This window comes from Carcharodon carcharias, chromosome 33, assembly GCF_017639515.1.
Source record: "Carcharodon carcharias isolate sCarCar2 chromosome 33, sCarCar2.pri, whole genome shotgun sequence".
In the NCBI taxonomy this organism is placed as follows: Eukaryota; Metazoa; Chordata; class Chondrichthyes; order Lamniformes; family Lamnidae; genus Carcharodon; species Carcharodon carcharias.
In genome coordinates, this window is record NC_054499.1 from 7,734,718 (window position 1) to 7,762,362 (window position 27,645).

At 44.5% G+C, this 27,645-nt stretch overlaps 1 protein-coding gene across 10 annotated transcripts in view; it reads right to left on the bottom strand.

The window, feature by feature from the left end:
- Positions 1 to 218: 218 nt before the first annotated feature.
- LOC121272384 (monocarboxylate transporter 13-like) overlaps positions 219 to 27,645 on the bottom strand; it is a 189,208-nt gene continuing 161,781 nt past the window's right edge. For 9 of the 10 annotated variants that reach the window (XM_041179046.1, XM_041179041.1, XM_041179044.1 and 6 more), the window contains 3 exons: positions 10,938 to 11,081; positions 4,180 to 4,965; positions 219 to 2,480 (listed from right to left, as the gene is read on the bottom strand). In XM_041179046.1, coding sequence (XP_041034980.1) covers positions 2,191 to 2,480; positions 4,180 to 4,965; positions 10,938 to 11,081 — 1,220 coding nt within the window. In that variant the 3' untranslated portion in view covers positions 219 to 2,190. The remainder of the gene's footprint in view (positions 2,481 to 4,179; positions 4,966 to 10,937; positions 11,082 to 27,645) is intronic. The other variant, XM_041179051.1, reaches the window with a different exon arrangement.

Below are 27,645 nucleotides of genomic sequence, written 5' to 3' on the forward strand. Positions count from 1 at the left end.
TGTCCACACCCGGCAGCCACACACCCAGGAGCAGGTGTGCTCCATCTTCCCATAGTCCCTGTGTCCCAGGGTCAATGGTAGCATTCCGGCCTAGTTCAACTAACCCAGACCCACCCAGGGATCGGGGCCTAGAGCTCTCTCAGCCGGCAGCAGCCTCGTTTTAACAAAGACCAGAGAACCAGAGGATTCTTTTTTATAAATTTTTTTTTATTGTTTTCACATTCTCAGTTTCGGGTTAAGATGCAGCAACCAATGGGCAACAAGGCTTTTCGGGAGAAGTCGGGAGCGTGGGGTTCCTGAGAGATCGCAGGGAGGAGCCATCGACAGACCCCTTCCCAAATTAGCGCCGTCTCCCACTCGCACCCCCTCCCCGAGTTACAGTTCAACCCCGGCTCCCAAGGCACAAAACTGGCACAAGTCTGGTGGGGGGGGGGGGAAGAGAGAGAGAGAGAGAGAGAGAGAGGGACCAGAGGCAGTGAGAACTGGAATACTGACTGGACATCCCATCGGAAAGACGTCCAACTCCAGCCATCCCACCCTCTCCAGACGCCCAAATTCACATTTCATCGTGTCTCACAAAACAGCGGGTGAAAATGTCAAAGAAATAAAAAAACTGAGAGAATAAAATGGAATGAGGGAATTGCATCATGACTGAATCCCAGCTATTTATCAGTTCCGCAATTATTCTAGCAGTTGTGGGGAGTGGGGGTGGGGTGGGGGGTGGACTGGACATTAGATTTCATAACGTTGGCAGCATCAATTATCACCTTCGTTCTGGAGCCTCTGGAGAGCTTGGGATGGATGGGGAGCTGGTGTTTGCGATGACGGGCTGGCTTGTTCTGGCTCCTCTGGGTTTGCCACCATAGAGGTGGGAAAAGATTATGGCTGAGTTGCAGCTTCTTTATAGGCAGGAGAGGCAACGCGGCCCAGTCTTGTAGGGGAGTGGGGGAAGGAGGTGCTTACTTTACCACACTGCTCAAAGACACCCAACAAACTTCGCTGCCTCAAGGGCTGGTGCTGCCCTCCAATAGTGTGGGCTGCGTTGAGGAGGGGGGGGGGGTGCATGTGTGGGAAGGGGTGGAACTTGGGGGTCTTCTGGGCAAAGGGCTAGGCTGCAGCTCGAGCTGTCCAAACCAAAATGGCCTCGAAAAGGGGGCACACTCAGGCTGCGGTGGTCTCCCATTTCCACTCCGATTGCAACAGTCCTGCAAAACCCCACTTTGAGGGGTCCCGGTTACTCGCTTTAGTCACCACATGGGGTATATCTGCTCCAGAGACAGCCCCAAGCTGAGCACGGCAGTAGTCCAGCCCTCCCCGCTGCTGCAGGGAGCTTCACCCTGCACCCCGGCCCTCGCCACCCACCTCCATTTTCACCCCTTCCTCACATGGGGGTCCCTGCTCCCCCCGGCATCACATCCACACACTGAACCCGCCAAAGGCGAGCAGCAATAGGCTATTCCGCTACAGCAACTGCTATGCCCGCTCTCGCCTTCTCCCGACAGCCATACGCACACACAGGCTGTCCAGCGGAGAGGGGGCCGGGCTGTGCGGGGGAGTGCTGGGACACTGGTCAGGTGGTTCTTTCCTTCGCCTCCCACACCAGCTTCACCCCAACCGAGGGGCGCTGAGGTTGACTGTTGCCAAGATCGGCAAACAGCGAACAGACTGGGATCAGAACCAGAAACCGTGATGGTCAGCGTCAACTAGTGCCACTAATGAACTGAGCTAAGTGGGGGTGGGGGAGAAGAGAGCGAGGGGGAAAGAGTTGGTCATTTTTAACTGGCTGCCATGGCACAAGACCTGGCCTCATGGAGATGATTGGCTAATGCCTCTGTCAATCATGCCTGGAGGCCACACTATTGGAAGTGATTGATTTTATGCATGTGATTTGTATCATGTAACTATCCTCCACCTACTGCCTTTTGCTGGGGAAATTATCCTGCTTTTAAATCGGTGGGGGGGGGACTTTGCTGTAGTTTCAGTCATGAGCATCTGCTTGCTGTAATTCACAGAGGCTCCGTTTAAATATAGACTCTGTTTGCTGCCAATTTCAGTCTCATCTCCAATCCACTGGCCGACACAGAGGTGTCAATACTCCCTCCATTCTTAACTGGAGTTGGAGAGAGAGAGAGAGAGAGCTCGGTTTAAGCGTCAATGTCCACTCCCAGCGTTAGCAGGTCACACCTCGGCTCAGACCACATCTGCGTTTATCGAAGCTGCACTGCTGGGCTCAATCGGAAGGCACAGCGCCTGCTGCCCGGATCCATTAGGGACAGCCATGGGCCTCCGCTCCCCCTCCTCCTCCTCCTCCTCCTCCTCCTCCTCCGCTTCCTCCTCTATCCGGGGCTGCCTGGCAGGTGGGAGACAGGAACAGGACAAGGCACTGGGGAGGGCAAAGAGAACGAGGCTGCCAAGGAGGAGGAAGGTTCCGGCCACCACAAAGGAAGCCGTGTAGTTCCCGGTCCCATCGCGCAGCCAGCCTGGAAGAGAAGAGTGCGCGAGGTTAGCTCAGCACATGTCTGCCTCAAACAGCAGCTCGATAAAAGGCTGCAACCAGTCAACATGGAGACAAAGAGGCTCAGCTACCAGTCTCTCAGTGCCAGCCATGGCTCAGTGAAGCTCAACGCAAACTGGAGGAACAGCACCTCATCTTCCGACCAGGCACTTTACAGCCTTCCCCACTGAATATTGACAACAACTTTAGATCTTGAACTCCCTCCTCCATCCCCACCCCCTTTCTGTTTCTTCCCCCTTCCTTTCGTTTTTTCCCATAATTTATATAGATTTTTCTTTTCCCACCTATTTCCATTATTTTTAAATCTATACCTCTTATGCCCTTTTAGTCTTATTTCACCGCACTGCCAACTAGAGCTATCTGTACCTTACTTGTCCTGCTATCCACTCTTAATTAGCACATTCTTTTAGATAATATCACCACCTTCAACACCTCTTTGTTCTTTTGTCTGTGACATCTTTTGGTTATCTCCACCTATCACTGCTTGCTTGTCCCTACAACCACGCCCCACCACTTCTCCCCCCACCTTAAACCAGCTTATATTTCACCCCTCTCCTATTTTTACTTAGTTCTGTGGAAGGGTCATGAGGACTCGAAACGTCAACTCTTTTCTTCTCCGCCGATGCTGCCAGACCTGCTGAGTTTTTCCAGGTATTTCTGTTTTTGTTTTTGCCTTGAATGTTGTGACGTGCCCAGTGTTTATCCAGGTACTTTTTAAAGGATGTGAGGCAACCTGCCTCCACCACCCTTCCAGGCAGCGCATTCCAGACCCTCACCAACCTCTGGGTAAAAAAAAGTTTTTCCTCACATCACCCCCTAAACCTCCTGCCCCTCACCTTGTACTTGGGTCCCCCCGTGAACGACCCTTCAACTAAATCTCACCGAGACCCGAGATACATAATCTCAGCTGACGCTCTGCAGGCAGTACTGAGGGGGTGCTGCACTGTCAGGCGTGTCATCTGTCAGATGAGGCTGTGAACTGAGGCCCTGTCCCGCTCTCTTGGGCGGCGTGCAGCAGATCCCACAGCCACAACTGGAAGCGGGGGTGGGGGGCAGAGAGTGGGACATCCTTCTGATGTCCTGCCCAATATTTATCCTTCAAGCTCCACCACAAACCCTGGTCACTGCTGTTTGTGGGAAGCTGTGAGAGGTGCTATTGGGCCTTCGTGAGTATTTCTTTTTAAAAACGGCGAGAAGGACGAAATTCTGGAGGATCGAAGAGGTTTGGCAATCCGCCCACACAGATCTTATAAAGTGAGTGAACAAAACAAGCATAAAGGCTAAAGGAATGCTGGCTTTTATATGGAGGGGGCTGGTGGGGGGTGGGGGGGGGAGGAAGTGACACTTCGGTTGTATGGAGCCTCGGTCAGACACTGTCAGGAGGAATTGGGCTCGGTTCCAGGCTCTACACCTCAGGAAGGATGCAGGGAAGGATGCAGCACCTATTCACTAGGAGACATAGCCACAGGAGGAGGCCATTCAGCCCCTCGAGCCTGTTCTGCTGTTCCACTACATCGTGGCTGATCTGTATCTTGACTCCAACTACCTGCCTTGGTTGTAACCTTTAGTATCCTGACCAGACAAAACTCATGTACCTCGGATCTCGGAAAAGCAAAAACGCAGAACCGTGGGAGGGGGAAAGAGAGGGGCAGTTTTAGCTTTACCTGATATGGGTGCGCCCAGCAGTCCCCCTACGCTCTCCAGCATCTGCAGCAGCCCCAGCGCTCCGTAAATCCTCCCGATCCCGACGATCTCGGGCAGCAAGGAGAACACCACGGGGGTCAAGGCGCCGGCGCAGAAGCCATAAGCCACGTTGATGGTCATCAGCACGGAGTAGGTGCGGCCGAAGGGGATGGCGATGAGGCTGAGGCCTGTCAGTAAGGTCCACAGTATCAGGATGTGAACCAGGCGCATTCTGCGCAGGTCGGAGAACCAGCCAGACAGGAGGCGGCCGATCAGGTCCATCACCCCCGCCACCGACATCAGGAACGCGGCCTCGTACTCGTCGAAGCCAATGGAGCGGGCGTGGGCCACAAAGTGGACGTAAGGTACAAAGTATCCGGTGTTTATCAAGGTGATGGACAGCACCAAGGTCAGGAAGGGCCAGTGCTGGAGCAGGGTCAGGTCCAGCAGGTCGAAGATCATGCCCCCGGCGCCGCGGCAACAGGCCGGATCCCCGGTGGGTTCCACCGCACACACCAGGTCCTCCTTCAGGGTCAGGGGTCGGATCAGTGCGCCACAGACCATGAGGTTGAGCATCAGTCCTGCGATGATCAGCAGCGCCCCCCTCCACGTGTACTCGTCGATCAGGTACTGGAAGAGAGGGGAGAACACGAAGGAGCCAATGCCGACCCCAGTGAACGCCATCCCCATCGCCAGAGTCCGTCTCTTGTTAAAGTACCGACTGACAGCAGCAACCGACGGGGTGAAGACTAACGCCCAGCCAAACCCTGCCAAACAACAGGAGGAGACAAGGTGTACACGCAGACAGTTAAACAACAACAGCTTACATTTGTACAGCACCCTTTCACATAATGAAATGTCCCCAAGTGCTTCGCAGCAGCTTTTATAGAATAAAGTACGATATCGGGTCACTCAAGGAGGTATTAGGTCAGGTGGCCAAACGCTTGGTCAAAGAGGTGGGTTTTGAAGTAATGTCTTCAGAAGAGGAAAGTGAGGTTGGGAGGGAATTCCAGAGCTTGGGACCCCAGGCAGCTGAAGGCCCAGCCCCAGCCCCTCCCTCATCTTCCCACCCTGCACTTCTCTATGGCGGAGGGATTAAAACTGGAGATAGGGAGGGCTGTAGGGACTGGAGGAGGTTACAGAGATAGGGAGGGTTGTAGGGGCTGGAGGAGGTTACAGAGATAGGGAGGGGTGTAGGGGCTGGAGATTACAGAGATAGGGAGGGTTGTAGTGTTTGGAGGAGATTATGGAGATAGGGAGGGTTGTTGGGACTGGAGGAGATTACGGAGAAAGGGAGGGTTGTAGAGGCTGGAGGAGGTTAGAGAGATAGGGAGGGCTGTAGGGGCTGGAGGAGGTTACAGAGATAGGGAGGGCTGTAGGGGCTGGAGGAGGTTACAGAGAGAGGGAGGGTTGTTGGGACTGGAGAAGATTACGGAGATAGGGAGGGTTGTAGGGGCTGGAGGAGGTTACAGAGATAGGGAGGGCTGTAGGGGCTGGATGAGGCGACAGAGATAGGGAGGGCTGTAGGGGCTGGAGGAGGTTACAGAGATAGGGAGGGTTGTTGGGACTGGAGGAGATTACAGGTGCTCAACCATCACTCAGTAGATATTCCACTCCAGAGACTGGAGCATTTCCTTCCCTTAAAAGGATATTAGTGAACCAGGCGGGTTTTTTTACAACAATCGATGATAGTCACTGTGAGACTAGTTTTATATTCCACCAGCTGCTGTGGTGGGATTTGAGCCTATGTCCCCAGGGCATTCACCTGGGCCTCTGGATTACTGGCCCAGTGACATTACCACCATCTCCCCACTGTGGGTGTGAAAGATCTCACGGCACTAATTTAGGAGACAAGAAAAATTTCCCCTGGGGGTGCTGACTAATATTGATCCATTAGTATATTAAAAACTTTATCTGCGTGTTATCTCATTGCTGTTTTGCCTGCATATTGGCTGCATTAGGACACTTCAAAAGCAATTATGTGTCCAAAAACAGCCTTCAGATGCCCGGAGGCTGTGAATGATATATAAGTAAATACGGAAAGTACAGAGGAGAACTGAAAGAGGAAGCGAGAGGAAAGGAGAGTTTCTCAGCAAAGATTAGCAGCTATACCGTAGAAAGAACGCTAACACCTTTTATCAGGGTGTTAAGAGTAGAAGGATAGTCAAATGAAGGAGAAACAAAAACCGCTGGAAAAACTCAGCAGGTCTGACAGTATCTGTGGAGAGGAACACAGAGTTAACGTTTTGAGTCCGTGTCACTCTTCAGAACTAAACAGAAATAGAAATGTGGTGAAGTAGAAGCTGTTTAAGGGGGTGGGACAGGAGAAGAAGGGTTGAGTTGGATTGATCAGGGAACAGAAAGGAAATCTCCCTGTGGAGGTTGAAAGCATGGCGATGAATGTGTACCTTTTTTTTTATTCATTCATGGGATGTGGGCTTTGCTGGCTGGGCCAGTATTTATTGCCCATCCCTAATTGCCCTTTGTGAGGGAGGGGGTGAGCTGCCTTCTTGAACCGCTGCAGTCCGTGTGGTGTAGGTACACCCACAGTGCTGTTAGGGAGGGAGTTCCAGGATTTTGACCCAGCGACAGTGAAGGAACGGCTGATATATTTTCAAGTCAGGATGGTGATTGGCTTGGAGGGGAACTTCCGGGTGGTGGTGTTCCCATGTGTCTGCTGCCCTTGCCCTTCTAGATGGTAGAGGCCTGGTTTTGGAAGGTGCTGTCTAAACAGCCTTGGTGAGTTCCTGCAGTGCCTCTTGTAGATGGTACACACACTGCTGTTACTGTGCGTTGGTGGTGGAGGGAATGAATATTTGTGGATGGGTGCCAATCAAGCCGACTGCTTTATCCTGGATGGTGTTGAGCTTCTTGAGTGTTGTGGGAGCTGCACTCATCCAAGCAAGTGGGGAGTATTCCATCACATTCTGTCTTGTGCCTTGTAGATGGTGGACAGGCTTTGGGGGTTCAGGAGGTGAGTTACTCGCTGCAGGATTCCTAGCCTCTGACCTGCTCTTGTAGCCACAGTATTTATATGACTAATCCAGTTCAGTTTCTTGTCTATGGTAACCCCCAGCACATTGATAGTGGGGAATTCAGAGATGGTAATGCCATTGAACATCAAGGGGCGACGGTTGGATTCTCTCTTGTTGGAGATGGTCATTGCCTGGCACTTGTGTGGCACCAATGTTACTTTCCACTTGTGAGCCCAAGCCTGGTTATTGTCTGGGTCTTGCTACATTTGGACATGGACTGCTTCACTATCTGAGGAGTCGTGAACAGTGCTGAACACTGTGAACTGTGCACTTGCCTTTGGGAAAGAGGATGCAGCAAGGACTCAATGAAGTGAGAGGTGGTAGAGAAATTGGACAGGGTTAAGGGTAGGTACTTAAAAGTTGGCAGTGCTCAAAAGTAAGAAAATCCCCTTGTCCGGGTAGGATGCGCTTGGAGGTTTCTGTGGGAAGTAAGCAGGTTTGGAAAAAGGGATGCAGAGGTTTTTGCCGAGGTTCATCTCGAGCAGGACTCTGTGCTCTACGGGACACACACCGAGACAAACATCGACTGCTGCTGGAGGACCATCAGCTCCGTGAAAGACGCCCCGAAACTTGGCCTTCTGGTACAAAGAGCTGCTGGCAACCGAGTGTTGCAGCCTGGCACATTCCAAGGTGCAGGAAAACACACCGGAGGATGCACTAAAGCTCGGGACAGCTGCCGTGAAGACTCAAAGGAGGAGGGCAATGGCCTAAGGCATTTCCGCCACAGTGTACAGTGGGCTGGAACCTGTGTAAAACACCATGGGCTGTTTTGTACCAGGGAACGATTTGACATGAAATGTAAACATACATTGTAACCTGTCACAGATATACGAGGCACCTGATATACAGAACTGAAAAAAACAGATCTGCACTGCGCTTGGTGAATTGTCAAATTCGAACTATTGTGCAACATGCTTCTAGAAATTTTGGGAATGAAAAGAAAAAGTAAGGGCGAGTATTGCAGAGGCTCCAGTCACAATATTTCTATTCTCCTCAGATGTAGAGGTGGCATCAGAGAACTAGAATAAATGTCATATCCCACCTCATAAAAGAAAACAAGGGACAAACCAGCAACTAAAGGCCAACTGGCTTCATATTGGCAGTGGGGAACCTCACAGAGACAAAATTGATTTTCACTAGGAAGGACAAGGGTTAATAAGCAATGGTTATCACTGATTTGTTGCTTGATGAAGTAGTAGAGAGGGTCGATGAGGGTAGCGCAACCGATATGTGCACATGGACTTTCAAAAGGCTTATTTTTTATATTTTATTTGTGGGACATGTGCGTCACTGGTTAGGCCAGCATTTACTGCCCATCCCTAATTGCCCTTGTTCAGAGGGCATTTAAGAGTCAATCACATGCGCACGTAGGGCCAGACCGGGTAAGGCCAGCAGATTTCCTTCCCTAAAGGGCTTCAGTGACCCAGATGGGGTTTTTAAACAACATTCAGCAATGGTTCCATGGTCACCATCAGACTTTGAATTCCAGGCTTTTGTTCAACTCAAATTCCACATTCTCCCAGGGCAGGATTCAAACCCGGGTCCCCAGAGCATTACTCTGCGTTTCTGGATTACTAGTCCAGCAACAATACTGCTACACCATCGCCTCCCCATTTAATAAAAAGGACCACTTCATAGCCTGGTTAACAAAACAACATCCAAGGGATTAAAAGGGCAGCAGAAGCGAGGATATAAAACTGGCTAAGGGACAGAGAGTGGTGATGGGCAGCGGTGTTGCAGACTGGACACAAGTATGCAGTGGTTTGGGACAATTACTTTTTTATATATATTAATGACCAAGACTTGGGTAGACAGGGCATAATATCAACACTTTGCAGATGATATAAACCTCGGCAATGCAGTAAACACCCAGGAGGATAGTGATAGGTTTCAGGAGGACAAAGGCAGACCAGTGAACTGGGCAGACGCATGCCAGACAAAATTTAACGCAGGGGTCTTTAAAAGTTAGCCTATCGTAAAATAAAACAGGGCAGAGAGGGTGACAGAAGTAGAATTGCTCAAGTGTCGGATAAAAGTTCCATGTATTGGAAGCACCAACTTTTAAGTTGAACCTGTGCTAAATTGTCGTCCTACATTTTCTACTCCTCCCACCCCCTCGACATCTCACCCTACGCTTCTATTCTGTTCTCCATCATGTGGTTTGTCCAGCCTTCCCTTGAGTGTATCTACACAGTTCAGCTCAACCACTACTGTGGTAACGAGTTCCACATTCTCCCCGCTCTCTGGGTTACAGATTTAGCAGCTAAACTGAAACGTTATGATCTTTCGCAGATCACTGCTGGACCCTAATACAACACCACTTCAGTATTTTATAAATCATCACTAAACGTTGGCCGTTTTTGTGGTCGGGTGGCTTAAGACCTGAAAGGTTGTAACTGTCAGGAAAGATTGAAGAGACTGAGGCCCTTTCCTTCAGAAAAGGGAAGGCTGAGAGGTGGCCCGATAGGAAGATGGTGAAAGGGGTTCGATTGGGTAGGTGTAGCAAAGATGTTTCTACTTGTGGGGGAGACCCAGAACCAGGGGCCACAAATATGAGGCAGTCACTAAAAAATCCAACGGGGAATTCAGGAGAAACGTCTTTACCCAGAGGGTGGGGGGAGAATGTGGAACTCGCTCCCACAGGGAGTGGTTGAGGTGAATGGTGCAGAGAGCTTTAAGGGGAAGCTGGGCGAGTACATGAGGGAGAAAGGGATAGGAGGATATGCCGATAGGGTGAGATAAGAGGGGGTGGGAGAAGGTTTGTGTGGACACCAGCACAGAGCAGACGGGTTGAATGGCCTATTTCTGTGCTACCAGATTCCAGGAGCTATACAAATGCCAGGAGTCCATCAACTCTTAACTGGGTCTCCATGGTTACAAGGGGGAAGCTAGAATGGAGGCATTATTAAAGGGCATGGAAGAATAGTGGTTCTTTTATTGGTACTAATAATTCAGAGCCCTGGACTAAAAATCCACAGGATATTACCTCCGTGACAGATTTGAGAATTTAACTTCAGTTTAAAATACGGAGAAATGAAATGACAAATGGTGGTTTGTAAAACGAGCGTTAAGCTTGTGGATTGTCGGTGCTGCTTTAGTAATGTCCTTAAGGAAGGAAATCTGTCTCACTGCCCTCCCCGGTCTAGACTACATAGGACTCCTGCCCCGCACCGTGTGGCTGTCAACGATACCCCTCTAAGTTTTCCCTATTGACGCGCTGCACGTTCTGGATGGCTGCACAGACTAGAGGGAAGGCCAGCTGCCCCTCGATGCCCTCTCTATGGATGGATGGGCAGTAGCCCAGTCGGTGCTGCCAATGTCCTGCAAATGAAATGACTCACGGCCCCACCTTATCCTCACCTAGAGGCACAGGATAACAGGGCACAGAGACTGCAGCCTCATCACCCAGCCCACACCAGAACTCTTTCCGGATACAGGCAGGGGAATGGGACAGGAATTGACAGTTCCGAGTGAAGGGCTTGCATCAGCACAATGGGCCGAATGGCCTCCCTTCTGCACCGCGACTCCTAGGAGGCCATACTGTTTCGGGCTTCGCTGGGTGGTATCTTTCCTCCCGAGCAGGATGGGCAAGTGCTCAATGGCCAAGTGCCCATCCACACAACATCTGCTACCCATCGCCCAGTATCTATGCCACTTGCACGATCACCTTCCCGTTAGTACCCTTCAGCCACTTCCAACCTCACCTGAGAGAAGTCCAATAGACAGGTAGAGATGAGTCAGGTTTGTAGCTAAACATGCAAACATCAGCCCCAAGCTGGCAAGAAATGCACCCAACATCACCACAGGGCGAGCTGCAAAATAGTTGCTCAGAGCACTGGCTATGGGACCTGAAGCAAAAAGGGCCAAAGTTATTTCTCACACAACCCACCGTCTCCAGCAGAATAAATCCAGTAGCAATGTTTCAATCATCAAAACAGTTGCTCAGAGCACTGGCTATGGGACCTGAAGCAAAAAGGGCCAAAGTTATTTCTCACACAACCCACCGCCTCCAGCAGAATAAATCCAGTAGCAATGTTTCAATCATCAAATTCACAAGTAGCCCTTACCCTGCTGAATTAACAGTGACTGTAGAGTTATACAGTGAATAATCCTAACCCTGCTGAATTAACAGTGACTGTAGAGTTATACAGTGAATAACCCTAACCCTGCTGAATTAACAGTGACTGTAGAGTTACACAGTGAATAACCCTAACCCTGCTGAATTAACAGTGACTGTACAGTTACACAGTGAATAACCCTAACCCTGCTGAATTAACAGTGACTGTAGAGTTATACAGTGAATAACCCTAACCCTGCTGAATTAACAGTGACTGTACAGTTACACAGTGAATAACCCTAACCCTGCTGAATTAACAGTGACTGTAGAGTTACACAGTGAATAACCCTAACCCTGCTGAATTAACAGTGACTGTACAGTTACACAGTGAATAACCCTAACCCTGCTGAATTAACAGTGACTGTAGAGTTACACAGTGAATAACCCTAACCCTGCTGAATTAACAGTGACTGTACAGTTACACAGTGAATAACCCTAACCCTGCTGAATTAACAGTGACTGTACAGTTACACAGTGAATAACCCTAACCCTGCTGAATTAACAGTGACTGTACAGTTACACAGTGAATAACCCTAACCCTGCTGAATTAACAGTGACTGTACAGTTACACAGTGAATAACCCTAACCCTGCTGAATAAACAGTGACTGTAGAGTTACACAGTGAATAACCCTAACCCTGCTGAATTAACAGTGACTGTAGAGTTACACAGTGAATAACCCTAACCCTGCTGAATTAACAGTGACTGTACAGTTACACAGTGAATAACCCTAACCCTGCTGAATTAACAGTGACTGTACAGTTACACAGTGAATAACCCTAACCCTGCTGAATAAACAGTGACTGTAGAGTTACACAGTGAATAACCCTAACCCTGCTGAATTAACAGTGACTGTAGAGTTACACAGTGAATAACCCTAACCCTGCTGAATTAACAGTGACTGTAGAGTTACACAGTGAATAACCCTAACCCTGCTGAATAAACAGTGACTGTAGAGTTATACAGTGAATAACCCTAACCCTGCTGAATAAACAGTGACTCTGTACAGTTATACAGTGAATAACCCTAACCCTGCTGAATTAACAGTGACTGTAGAGTTACACAGTGAATAACCCTAACCCTGCTGAATAAACAGTGACTGTAGAGTTATACAGTGAATAACCCTAACCCTGCTGAATTAACAGTGACTGTAGAGTTATACAGTGAATAACCCTAACCCTGCTGAATTAACAGTGACTGTAGAGTTATACAGTGAATAACCCTAACCCTGCTGAATAAACAGTGACTCTGTACAGTTATACAGTGAATAACCCTAACCCTGCTGAATTAACAGTGACTGTAGAGTTATACAGTGAATAACCCTAACCCTGCTGAATAAACAGTGACTCTGTACAGTTACACAGTGAATAACCCTAACCCTGCTGAATAAACAGTGACACTGTACAGTTATACAGTGAATAACCCTAACCCTGCTGAATTAACAGTGACTGTAGAGTTACACAGTGAATAACCCTAACCCTGCTGAATAAACAGTGACTTACAGCTATACAGTGAATAACCCTAACCCTGCTGAATTAACAGTGAATGTAGAGTTACACAGTGAATAACCCTAACCCTGCTGAATAAACAGTGACTGTAGAGTTATACAGTGAATAACCCTAACCCTGCTGAATAAACAGTGACTCTGTACAGTTATACAGTGAATAACCCTAACCCTGCTGAATTAACAGTGACTGTAGAGTTACACAGTGAATAACCCTAACCCTGCTGAATTAACAGTGACTGTACAGTTACACAGTGAATAACCCTAACCCTGCTGAATTAACAGTGACTGTAGAGTTACACAGTGAATAACCCTAACCCTGCTGAATAAACAGTGACTGTAGAGTTATACAGTGAATAACCCTAACCCTGCTGAATAAACAGTGACTGTAGAGTTATACAGTGAATAACCCTAACCCTGCTGAATTAACAGTGACTGTACAGTTACACAGTGAATAACCCTAACCCTGCTGAATAAACAGTGACTCTGTACAGTTACACAGTGAATAACCCTAACCCTGCTGAATTAACAGTGACTGTACAGTTACACAGTGAATAACCCTAAACCTGCTGAATTAACAGTGACTGTACAGTTACACAGTGAATAACCCTAACCCTGCTGAATAAACAGTGACTCTGTACAGTTACACAGTGAATAACCATAACCCTGCTGAATTAACAGTGACTGTACAGTTACACAGTGAATAACCCTAACCCTGCTGAATAAACAGTGACTGTACAGTTACACAGTGAATAACCCTAACCCTGCTGAATTAACAGTGACTCTGTACAGTTATACAGTGAATAACCCTAACCCTGCTGAATAAACAGTGACTGTAGAGTTACACAGTGAATAACCCTAACCCTGCTGAATTAACAGTGACTGTAGAGTTACACAGTGAATAACCCTAACCCTGCTGAATTAACAGTGACTGTAGAGTTACACAGTGAATAACCCTAACCCTGCTGAATTAACAGTGACTGTAGAGTTACACAGTGAATAACCCTAACCCTGCTGAATTAACAGTGACTGTAGAGTTACACAGTGAATAACCCTAACCCTGCTGAATTAACAGTGACTGTAGAGTTACACAGTGAATAACCCTAACCCTGCTGAATTAACAGTGACTGTAGAGTTACACAGTGAATAACCCTAACCCTGCTGAATTAACAGTGACTGTAGAGTTACACAGTGAATAACCCTAACCCTGCTGAATTAACAGTGACTGTAGAGTTATACAGTGAATAACCCTAACCCTGCTGAATTAACAGTGACTGTAGAGTTACACAGTGAATAACCCTAACCCTGCTGAATTAACAGTGACTGTAGAGTTACACAGTGAATAACCCTAACCCTGCTGAATTAACAGTGACTGTAGAGTTACACAGTGAATAACCCTAACCCTGCTGAATTAACAGTGACTGTAGAGTTACACAGTGAATAACCCTTATACTGCTAAATTACAGCTATACAGTGAATAACCCTAACCCTGCTGAATTAACAGTGACTGTACAGTTACACAGTGAATAAACCTAACCCTGCTGAATTAACAGTGACTGTACAGTTACACAGTGAATAACCCTAACCCTGCTGAATTAACAGTGACTGTACAGTTACACAGTGAATAACCCTAACCCTGCTGAATTAACAGTGACACTGTACAGTTACACAGTGAATAACCCTAACCCTGCTGAATAAACAGTGACTGTACAGTTACACAGTGAATAACCCTAACCCTGCTGAATAAACAGTGACACTGTACAGTTATACAGTGAATAACCCTAACCCTGCTGAATTAACAGTGACTGTAGAGTTACACAGTGAATAACCCTAACCCTGCTGAATAAACAGTGACTTACAGCTATACAGTGAATAACCCTAACCCTGCTGAATTAACAGTGAATGTAGAGTTACACAGTGAATAACCCTAACCCTGCTGAATAAACAGTGACTGTAGAGTTATACAGTGAATAACCCTAACCCTGCTGAATAAACAGTGACTCTGTACAGTTATACAGTGAATAACCCTAACCCTGCTGAATTAACAGTGACTGTAGAGTTACACAGTGAATAACCCTAACCCTGCTGAATTAACAGTGACTGTACAGTTACACAGTGAATAACCCTAACCCTGCTGAATTAACAGTGACTGTAGAGTTACACAGTGAATAACCCTAACCCTGCTGAATAAACAGTGACTGTAGAGTTATACAGTGAATAACCCTAACCCTGCTGAATAAACAGTGACTGTAGAGTTATACAGTGAATAACCCTAACCCTGCTGAATTAACAGTGACTGTACAGTTACACAGTGAATAACCCTAACCCTGCTGAATAAACAGTGACTCTGTACAGTTACACAGTGAATAACCCTAACCCTGCTGAATTAACAGTGACTGTACAGTTACACAGTGAATAACCCTAAACCTGCTGAATTAACAGTGACTGTACAGTTACACAGTGAATAACCCTAACCCTGCTGAATAAACAGTGACTCTGTACAGTTACACAGTGAATAACCATAACCCTGCTGAATTAACAGTGACTGTACAGTTACACAGTGAATAACCCTAACCCTGCTGAATAAACAGTGACTGTACAGTTACACAGTGAATAACCCTAACCCTGCTGAATTAACAGTGACTCTGTACAGTTATACAGTGAATAACCCTAACCCTGCTGAATAAACAGTGACTGTAGAGTTACACAGTGAATAACCCTAACCCTGCTGAATTAACAGTGACTGTAGAGTTACACAGTGAATAACCCTAACCCTGCTGAATTAACAGTGACTGTAGAGTTACACAGTGAATAACCCTAACCCTGCTGAATTAACAGTGACTGTAGAGTTACACAGTGAATAACCCTAACCCTGCTGAATTAACAGTGACTGTAGAGTTACACAGTGAATAACCCTAACCCTGCTGAATTAACAGTGACTGTAGAGTTACACAGTGAATAACCCTAACCCTGCTGAATTAACAGTGACTGTAGAGTTACACAGTGAATAACCCTAACCCTGCTGAATTAACAGTGACTGTAGAGTTACACAGTGAATAACCCTAACCCTGCTGAATTAACAGTGACTGTAGAGTTATACAGTGAATAACCCTAACCCTGCTGAATTAACAGTGACTGTAGAGTTACACAGTGAATAACCCTAACCCTGCTGAATTAACAGTGACTGTAGAGTTACACAGTGAATAACCCTAACCCTGCTGAATTAACAGTGACTGTAGAGTTACACAGTGAATAACCCTAACCCTGCTGAATAAACAGTGACTGTAGAGTTACACAGTGAATAACCCTTATACTGCTAAATTACAGCTATACAGTGAATAACCCTAACCCTGCTGAATTAACAGTGACTGTACAGTTACACAGTGAATAAACCTAACCCTGCTGAATTAACAGTGACTGTACAGTTACACAGTGAATAACCCTAACCCTGCTGAATTAACAGTGACTGTACAGTTACACAGTGAATAACCCTAACCCTGCTGAATTAACAGTGACACTGTACAGTTACACAGTGAATAACCCTAACCCTGCTGAATAAACAGTGACTGTACAGTTACACAGTGAATAACCCTAACCCTGCTGAATAAACAGTGACTGTACAGTTACACAGTGAATAACCCTAACCCTGCTGAATTAACAGTGACTGTACAGTTACACAGTGAATAACCCTAACCCTGCTGAATAAACAGTGACACTGTACAGTTACACAGTGAATAACCCTAACCCTGCTGAATAAACAGTGACACTGTAGAGTTACACAGTGAATAACCCTAACCCTGCTGAATTAACAGTGACTGTACAGTTACACAGTGAATAACCCTAACCCTGCTGAATAAACAGTGACTGTACAGTTACACAGTGAATAACCCTAACCCTGCTGAATAAACAGTGACACTGTAGAGTTACACAGTGAATAACCCTAACCCTGCTGAATTAACAGTGACTGTACAGTTACACAGTGAATAACCCTAACCCTGCTGAATAAACAATGACACTGTACAGTTACACAGTGAATAACCCTAACCCTGCTGAATAAACAGTGACACTGTAGAGTTACACAGTGAATAACCCTAACCCTGCTGAATTAACAGTGACTGTACAGTTACACAGTGAATAACCCTAACCCTGCTGAATAAACAGTGACTGTACAGTTACACAGTGAATAACCCTAACCCTGCTGAATTAACAGTGACTTACAGCTATACAGTGAATAACCCTAACCCTGCTGAATTAACAGTGACTTACAGCTATACAGTGAATAACCCTAACCCTGCTGAATTAACAGTGACTGTACAGTTACACAGTGAATAACCCTAACCCTGCTGAATTAACAGTGACTGTACAGTTACAGTGAATAATCCTAACCCTGCTGAATTAACAGTGACTGTACAGTTACACAGTGAATAATCCTAACCCTGCTGAATTAACAGTGACTGTACAGTTACACAGTGAATAACCCTAACCCTGCTGAATTAACAGTGACTTACAGCTATACAGTGAATAACCCTAACCCTGCTGAATTAACAGTGACTGTACAGTTACACAGTGAATAACCCTAACCCTGCTGAATTAACAGTGACTTACAGCTATACAGTGAATAACCCTAACCCTGCTGAATAAACAGTGACTGTACAGTTACACAGTGAATAACCCTAACCCTGCTGAATTAACAGTGACTGTAGAGTTACACAGTGAATAACCCTAACCCTGCTGAATTAACAGTGACTGTACAGTTACACAGTGAATAACCCTAACCCTGCTGAATTAACAGTGACTGTACAGTTACACAGTGAATAACCCTAACCCTGCTGAATTAACAGTGACTGTAGAGTTACACAGTGAATAATCCTAACCCTGCTGAATTAACAGTGACTGTACAGTTACACAGTGAATAACCCTAACCCTGCTGAATTAACAGTGACTGTAGAGTTATACAGTGAATAACCCTAACCCTGCTGAATAAACAGTGACTCTGTACAGTTACACAGTGAATAACCCTTATTCTGCTAAATTAACAGTGACTGTACAGTTACACAGTGAATAACCCTAACCCTGCTGAATTAACAGTGACTGTACTGTTACACAGTGAATAACCCTTATACTGCTAAATTACAGCTATACAGTAAGTGATCCTTACCCTGCTGAATAAACAGTGACTGTACAGTTACACAGTGAATAATCCTTACCCTGCTGAATAAACAGTGACTCTCTACAGTTACACAGTGAGTGACCCTTACCCTGCTGAATAAACAGTGACTCTGTAGTTACACAGTGAGTGACCCTTACCCTGCTGAATAAACAGTGACTCTGTACAGTTACACAGTGATTAATCCATACCCTGCTGAATAAACAGTGACTCTGTACAGTTACACAGTGAATAACCCTTATTCTGCTAAATTAACAGTGACTGTACTGTTACACAGTGAATAACCCTAATCCTGCTGAATTAACAGTGACTGTACTGTTACACAGTGAATAACCCTTATACTGCTAAATTACAGCTATATAGTGAATGATCCTTACCCTGCTGAATAAACAGTGACTCTGTAGTTACACAGTGAGTGACCCTTACCCTGCTGAATAAACAGTGACTCTGTACAGTTACACAGTGATTAATCCATACCCTGCTGAATAAACAGTGACTCTGTACAGTTACACAGTGAATAACCCTTATTCTAAGTTAACAGTGACTGTACTGTTACACAGTGAATAACCCTAATCCTGCTGAATTAACAGTGACTGTACTGTTACACAGTGAATAACCCTTATACTGCTAAATTACAGCTATACAGTAAGTGATCCTTACACTGCTGAATAAACAGTGACTGTACAGTTACACAGTGAATAATCCTTACCCTGCTGAATAAACAGTGACTCTCTACAGTTACACAGTGAGTGACCCTTACCCTGCTGAATAAACAGTGACTCTGTAGTTACACAGTGAGTGACCCTTACCCTGCTGAATAAACAGTGACTCTGTACAGTTACACAGTGATTAATCCATACCCTGCTGAATAAACAGTGACTCTGTACAGTTACACAGTGAATAACCCTTATTCTGCTAAATTAACAGTGACTGTACTGTTACACAGTGAATAACCCTAATCCTGCTGAATTAACAGTGACTGTACTGTTACACAGTGAATAACCCTTATACTGCTAAATTACAGCTATATAGTGAATGATCCTTACCCTGCTGAATAAACAGTGACTCTGTAGTTACACAGTGAGTGACCCTTACCCTGCTGAATAAACAGTGACTCTGTACAGTTACACAGTGATTAATCCATACCCTGCTGAATAAACAGTGACTCTGTACAGTTACACAGTGAATAACCCTTATTCTAAGTTAACAGTGACTGTACTGTTACACAGTGAATAACCCTAATCCTGCTGAATTAATAGTGACTGTACTGTTACACAGTGAATAACCCTTATACTGCTAAATTACAGCTATACAGTGAATGATCCTTACCCTGCTGAATAAACAGTGACTCTGTACAGTTAAAGTGAGTAATCCTTAGCCTGCTGAATAAACAGTGACTGTACAGTTACACAGTGAATAATCCATACCCTGCTGAATAAACAGTGACTCTGTACAGTTACACAGTGAATAACCCTAACCCTGCTGAATTAACAGCGACTCTGTACAGTTATACAGTGAGTGATCCTTACCCTGCTGAATTAACAGTGACACTGTACAGTTATACAGTGAATAACCCTAACCCTGCTGAATTAACAGTGACTGTAGAGTTATACAGTGAGTGATCTTTACCCTGCTGAATAAACAGTGACGCTGTACAGTTACACAGTGAATAACCCTTATTCTGCTAAATTAACAGTGACTGTACAGTTACACAGTGATTAACCCTAACCCTGCTGAATTAACAGTGACTGTACTGTTACACAGTGAATAACCCTTATACTGCTAAATTACAGCTATACAGTGAATGATCCTTACCCTGCTGAATAAACAGTGACTGTACAGTTACACAGTGAATAACCCTAACCCTGCTGAATTAACAGTGACTGTAGAGTTACACAGTGAATAACCCTAACCCTGCTGAATAAACAGTGACTTACAGCTATACAGTGAATAACCCTAACCCTGCTGAATTAACAGTGACTGTAGAGTTATACAGTGAATAACCCTAACCCTGCTGAATAAACAGTGACTCTGTACAGTTATACAGTGAATAACCCTAACCCTGCTGAATTAACAGTGACTGTAGAGTTACACAGTGAATAACCCTAACCCTGCTGAATTAACAGTGACTGTACAGTTACACAGTGAATAACCCTAACCCTGCTGAATTAACAGTGACTGTAGAGTTACACAGTGAATAACCCTAACCCTGCTGAATAAACAGTGACTGTAGAGTTATACAGTGAATAACCCTAACCCTGCTGAATAAACAGTGACTGTAGAGTTATACAGTGAATAACCCTAACCCTGCTGAATTAACAGTGACTGTACAGTTACACAGTGAATAACCCTAACCCTGCTGAATAAACAGTGACTCTGTACAGTTACACAGTGAATAACCCTAACCCTGCTGAATTAACAGTGACTGTACAGTTACACAGTGAATAACCCTAACCCTGCTGAATTAACAGTGACTGTACAGTTACACAGTGAATAACCCTAACCCTGCTGAATAAACAGTGACTCTGTACAGTTACACAGTGAATAACCCTAACCCTGCTGAATTAACAGTGACTGTACAGTTACACAGTGAATAACCCTAACCCTGCTGAATAAACAGTGACTGTACAGTTACACAGTGAATAACCCTAACCCTGCTGAATTAACAGTGACTCTGTACAGTTATACAGTGAATAACCCTAACCCTGCTGAATAAACAGTGACTGTAGAGTTACACAGTGAATAACCCTAACCCTGCTGAATTAACAGTGACTGTAGAGTTACACAGTGAATAACCCTAACCCTGCTGAATTAACAGTGACTGTAGAGTTACACAGTGAATAACCCTAACCCTGCTGAATTAACAGTGACTGTAGAGTTACACAGTGAATAACCCTAACCCTGCTGAATTAACAGTGACTGTACAGTTACACAGTGAATAACCCTAACCCTGCTGAATTAACAGTGACTGTAGAGTTACACAGTGAATAACCCTAACCCTGCTGAATTAACAGTGACTGTAGAGTTACACAGTGAATAACCCTAACCCTGCTGAATTAACAGTGACTGTAGAGTTACACAGTGAATAACCCTAACCCTGCTGAATTAACAGTGACTGTAGAGTTATACAGTGAATAACCCTAACCCTGCTGAATTAACAGTGACTGTAGAGTTACACAGTGAATAACCCTAACCCTGCTGAATTAACAGTGACTGTAGAGTTACACAGTGAATAACCCTAACCCTGCTGAATTAACAGTGACTGTAGAGTTATACAGTGAATAACCCTAACCCTGCTGAATTAACAGTGACTGTAGAGTTACACAGTGAATAACCCTTATACTGCTAAATTACAGCTATACAGTGAATAACCCTAACCCTGCTGAATTAACAGTGACTGTACAGTTACACAGTGAATAACCCTAACCCTGCTGAATTAACAGTGACTGTACAGTTACACAGTGAATAACCCTAACCCTGCTGAATTAACAGTGACTGTACAGTTACACAGTGAATAACCCTAACCCTGCTGAATTAACAGTGACACTGTACAGTTACACAGTGAATAACCCTAACCCTGCTGAATAAACAGTGACTGTACAGTTACATAGTGAATAACCCTAACCCTGCTGAATAAACAGTGACTGTACAGTTACACAGTGAATAACCCTAACCCTGCTGAATTAACAGTGACTGTACAGTTACACAGTGAATAACCCTAACCCTGCTGAATAAACAGTGACACTGTACAGTTACACAGTGAATAACCCTAACCCTGCTGAATAAACAGTGACACTGTAGAGTTACACAGTGAATAACCCTAACCCTGCTGAATTAACAGTGACTGTACAGTTACACAGTGAATAACCCTAACCCTGCTGAATAAACAGTGACTGTACAGTTACACAGTGAATAACCCTAACCCTGCTGAATAAACAGTGACACTGTAGAGTTACACAGTGAATAACCCTAACCCTGCTGAATTAACAGTGACTGTACAGTTACACAGTGAATAACCCTAACCCTGCTGAATAAACAGTGACACTGTACAGTTACACAGTGAATAACCCTAACCCTGCTGAATAAACAGTGACACTGTAGAGTTACACAGTGAATAACCCTAACCCTGCTGAATTAACAGTGACTGTACAGTTACACAGTGAATAACCCTAACCCTGCTGAATTAACAGTGACTGTACAGTTACACAGTGAATAACCCTAACCCTGCTGAATAAACAGTGACTGTAGAGTTATACAGTGAATAACCCTAACCCTGCTGAATAAACAGTGACTCTGTACAGTTATACAGTGAATAACCCTAACCCTGCTGAATTAACAGTGACTGTAGAGTTACACAGTGAATAACCCTAACCCTGCTGAATAAACAGTGACTGTAGAGTTATACAGTGAATAACCCTAACCCTGCTGAATTAACAGTGACTGTAGAGTTATACAGTGAATAACCCTAACCCTGCTGAATTAACAGTGACTGTAGAGTTATACAGTGAATAACCCTAACCCTGCTGAATAAACAGTGACTCTGTACAGTTATACAGTGAATAACCCTAACCCTGCTGAATTAACAGTGACTGTAGAGTTATACAGTGAATAACCCTAACCCTGCTGAATAAACAGTGACTCTGTACAGTTACACAGTGAATAACCCTAACCCTGCTGAATAAACAGTGACACTGTACAGTTATACAGTGAATAACCCTAACCCTGCTGAATTAACAGTGACTGTAGAGTTACACAGTGAATAACCCTAACCCTGCTGAATAAACAGTGACTTACAGCTATACAGTGAATAACCCTAACCCTGCTGAATTAACAGTGAATGTAGAGTTACACAGTGAATAACCCTAACCCTGCTGAATAAACAGTGACTGTAGAGTTATACAGTGAATAACCCTAACCCTGCTGAATAAACAGTGACTCTGTACAGTTATACAGTGAATAACCCTAACCCTGCTGAATTAACAGTGACTGTAGAGTTACACAGTGAATAACCCTAACCCTGCTGAATTAACAGTGACTGTACAGTTACACAGTGAATAACCCTAACCCTGCTGAATTAACAGTGACTGTAGAGTTACACAGTGAATAACCCTAACCCTGCTGAATAAACAGTGACTGTAGAGTTATACAGTGAATAACCCTAACCCTGCTGAATAAACAGTGACTGTAGAGTTATACAGTGAATAACCCTAACCCTGCTGAATTAACAGTGACTGTACAGTTACACAGTGAATAACCCTAACCCTGCTGAATAAACAGTGACTCTGTACAGTTACACAGTGAATAACCCTAACCCTGCTGAATTAACAGTGACTGTACAGTTACACAGTGAATAACCCTAAACCTGCTGAATTAACAGTGACTGTACAGTTACACAGTGAATAACCCTAACCCTGCTGAATAAACAGTGACTCTGTACAGTTACACAGTGAATAACCATAACCCTGCTGAATTAACAGTGACTGTACAGTTACACAGTGAATAACCCTAACCCTGCTGAATAAACAGTGACTGTACAGTTACACAGTGAATAACCCTAACCCTGCTGAATTAACAGTGACTCTGTACAGTTATACAGTGAATAACCCTAACCCTGCTGAATAAACAGTGACTGTAGAGTTACACAGTGAATAACCCTAACCCTGCTGAATTAACAGTGACTGTAGAGTTACACAGTGAATAACCCTAACCCTGCTGAATTAACAGTGACTGTAGAGTTACACAGTGAATAACCCTAACCCTGCTGAATTAACAGTGACTGTAGAGTTACACAGTGAATAACCCTAACCCTGCTGAATTAACAGTGACTGTAGAGTTACACAGTGAATAACCCTAACCCTGCTGAATTAACAGTGACTGTAGAGTTACACAGTGAATAACCCTAACCCTGCTGAATTAACAGTGACTGTAGAGTTACACAGTGAATAACCCTAACCCTGCTGAATTAACAGTGACTGTAGAGTTACACAGTGAATAACCCTAACCCTGCTGAATTAACAGTGACTGTAGAGTTATACAGTGAATAACCCTAACCCTGCTGAATTAACAGTGACTGTAGAGTTACACAGTGAATAACCCTAACCCTGCTGAATTAACAGTGACTGTAGAGTTACACAGTGAATAACCCTAACCCTGCTGAATTAACAGTGACTGTAGAGTTACACAGTGAATAACCCTAACCCTGCTGAATTAACAGTGACTGTAGAGTTACACAGTGAATAACCCTTATACTGCTAAATTACAGCTATACAGTGAATAACCCTAACCCTGCTGAATTAACAGTGACTGTACAGTTACACAGTGAATAAACCTAACCCTGCTGAATTAACAGTGACTGTACAGTTACACAGTGAATAACCCTAACCCTGCTGAATTAACAGTGACTGTACAGTTACACAGTGAATAACCCTAACCCTGCTGAATTAACAGTGACACTGTACAGTTACACAGTGAATAACCCTAACCCTGCTGAATAAACAGTGACTGTACAGTTACACAGTGAATAACCCTAACCCTGCTGAATAAACAGTGACACTGTACAGTTATACAGTGAATAACCCTAACCCTGCTGAATTAACAGTGACTGTAGAGTTACACAGTGAATAACCCTAACCCTGCTGAATAAACAGTGACTTACAGCTATACAGTGAATAACCCTAACCCTGCTGAATTAACAGTGAATGTAGAGTTACACAGTGAATAACCCTAACCCTGCTGAATAAACAGTGACTGTAGAGTTATACAGTGAATAACCCTAACCCTGCTGAATAAACAGTGACTCTGTACAGTTATACAGTGAATAACCCTAACCCTGCTGAATTAACAGTGACTGTAGAGTTACACAGTGAATAACCCTAACCCTGCTGAATTAACAGTGACTGTACAGTTACACAGTGAATAACCCTAACCCTGCTGAATTAACAGTGACTGTAGAGTTACACAGTGAATAACCCTAACCCTGCTGAATAAACAGTGACTGTAGAGTTATACAGTGAATAACCCTAACCCTGCTGAATAAACAGTGACTGTAGAGTTATACAGTGAATAACCCTAACCCTGCTGAATTAACAGTGACTGTACAGTTACACAGTGAATAACCCTAACCCTGCTGAATAAACAGTGACTCTGTACAGTTACACAGTGAATAACCCTAACCCTGCTGAATTAACAGTGACTGTACAGTTACACAGTGAATAACCCTAAACCTGCTGAATTAACAGTGACTGTACAGTTACACAGTGAATAACCCTAACCCTGCTGAATAAACAGTGACTCTGTACAGTTACACAGTGAATAACCATAACCCTGCTGAATTAACAGTGACTGTACAGTTACACAGTGAATAACCCTAACCCTGCTGAATAAACAGTGACTGTACAGTTACACAGTGAATAACCCTAACCCTGCTGAATTAACAGTGACTCTGTACAGTTATACAGTGAATAACCCTAACCCTGCTGAATAAACAGTGACTGTAGAGTTACACAGTGAATAACCCTAACCCTGCTGAATTAACAGTGACTGTAGAGTTACACAGTGAATAACCCTAACCCTGCTGAATTAACAGTGACTGTAGAGTTACACAGTGAATAACCCTAACCCTGCTGAATTAACAGTGACTGTAGAGTTACACAGTGAATAACCCTAACCCTGCTGAATTAACAGTGACTGTAGAGTTACACAGTGAATAACCCTAACCCTGCTGAATTAACAGTGACTGTAGAGTTACACAGTGAATAACCCTAACCCTGCTGAATTAACAGTGACTGTAGAGTTACACAGTGAATAACCCTAACCCTGCTGAATTAACAGTGACTGTAGAGTTACACAGTGAATAACCCTAACCCTGCTGAATTAACAGTGACTGTAGAGTTATACAGTGAATAACCCTAACCCTGCTGAATTAACAGTGACTGTAGAGTTACACAGTGAATAACCCTAACCCTGCTGAATTAACAGTGACTGTAGAGTTACACAGTGAATAACCCTAACCCTGCTGAATTAACAGTGACTGTGGAGTTACACAGTGAATAACCCTAACCCTGCTGAATTAACAGTGACTGTAGAGTTACACAGTGAATAACCCTTATACTGCTAAATTACAGCTATACAGTGAATAACCCTAACCCTGCTGAATTAACAGTGACTGTACAGTTACACAGTGAATAAACCTAACCCTGCTGAATTAACAGTGACTGTACAGTTACACAGTGAATAACCCTAACCCTGCTGAATTAACAGTGACTGTACAGTTACACAGTGAATAACCCTAACCCTGCTGAATTAACAGTGACACTGTACAGTTACACAGTGAATAACCCTAACCCTGCTGAATAAACAGTGACTGTACAGTTACACAGTGAATAACCCTAACCCTGCTGAATAAACAGTGACTGTACAGTTACACAGTGAATAACCCTAACCCTGCTGAATTAACAGTGACTGTACAGTTACACAGTGAATAACCCTAACCCTGCTGAATAAACAGTGACACTGTACAGTTACACAGTGAATAACCCTAACCCTGCTGAATAAACAGTGACACTGTAGAGTTACACAGTGAATAACCCTAACCCTGCTGAATTAACAGTGACTGTACAGTTACACAGTGAATAACCCTAACCCTGCTGAATAAACAGTGACTGTACAGTTACACAGTGAATAACCCTAACCCTGCTGAATAAACAGTGACACTGTAGAGTTACACAGTGAATAACCCTAACCCTGCTGAATTAACAGTGACTGTACAGTTACACAGTGAATAACCCTAACCCTGCTGAATAAACAATGACACTGTACAGTTACACAGTGAATAACCCTAACCCTGCTGAATAAACAGTGACACTGTAGAGTTACACAGTGAATAACCCTAACCCTGCTGAATTAACAGTGACTGTACAGTTACACAGTGAATAACCCTAACCCTGCTGAATAAACAGTGACTGTACAGTTACACAGTGAATAACCCTAACCCTGCTGAATTAACAGTGACTTACAGCTATACAGTGAATAACCCTAACCCTGCTGAATTAACAGTGACTTACAGCTATACAGTGAATAACCCTAACCCTGCTGAATTAACAGTGACTGTACAGTTACACAGTGAATAACCCTAACCCTGCTGAATTAACAGTGACTGTACAGTTACAGTGAATAATCCTAACCCTGCTGAATTAACAGTGACTGTACAGTTACACAGTGAATAATCCTAACCCTGCTGAATTAACAGTGACTGTACAGTTACACAGTGAATAACCCTAACCCTGCTGAATTAACAGTGACTTACAGCTATACAGTGAATAACCCTAACCCTGCTGAATTAACAGTGACTGTACAGTTACACAGTGAATAACCCTAACCCTGCTGAATTAACAGTGACTTACAGCTATACAGTGAATAACCCTAACCCTGCTGAATAAACAGTGACTGTACAGTTACACAGTGAATAACCCTAACCCTGCTGAATTAACAGTGACTGTAGAGTTACACAGTGAATAACCCTAACCCTGCTGAATTAACAGTGACTGTACAGTTACACAGTGAATAACCCTAACCCTGCTGAATTAACAGTGACTGTACAGTTACACAGTGAATAACCCTAACCCTG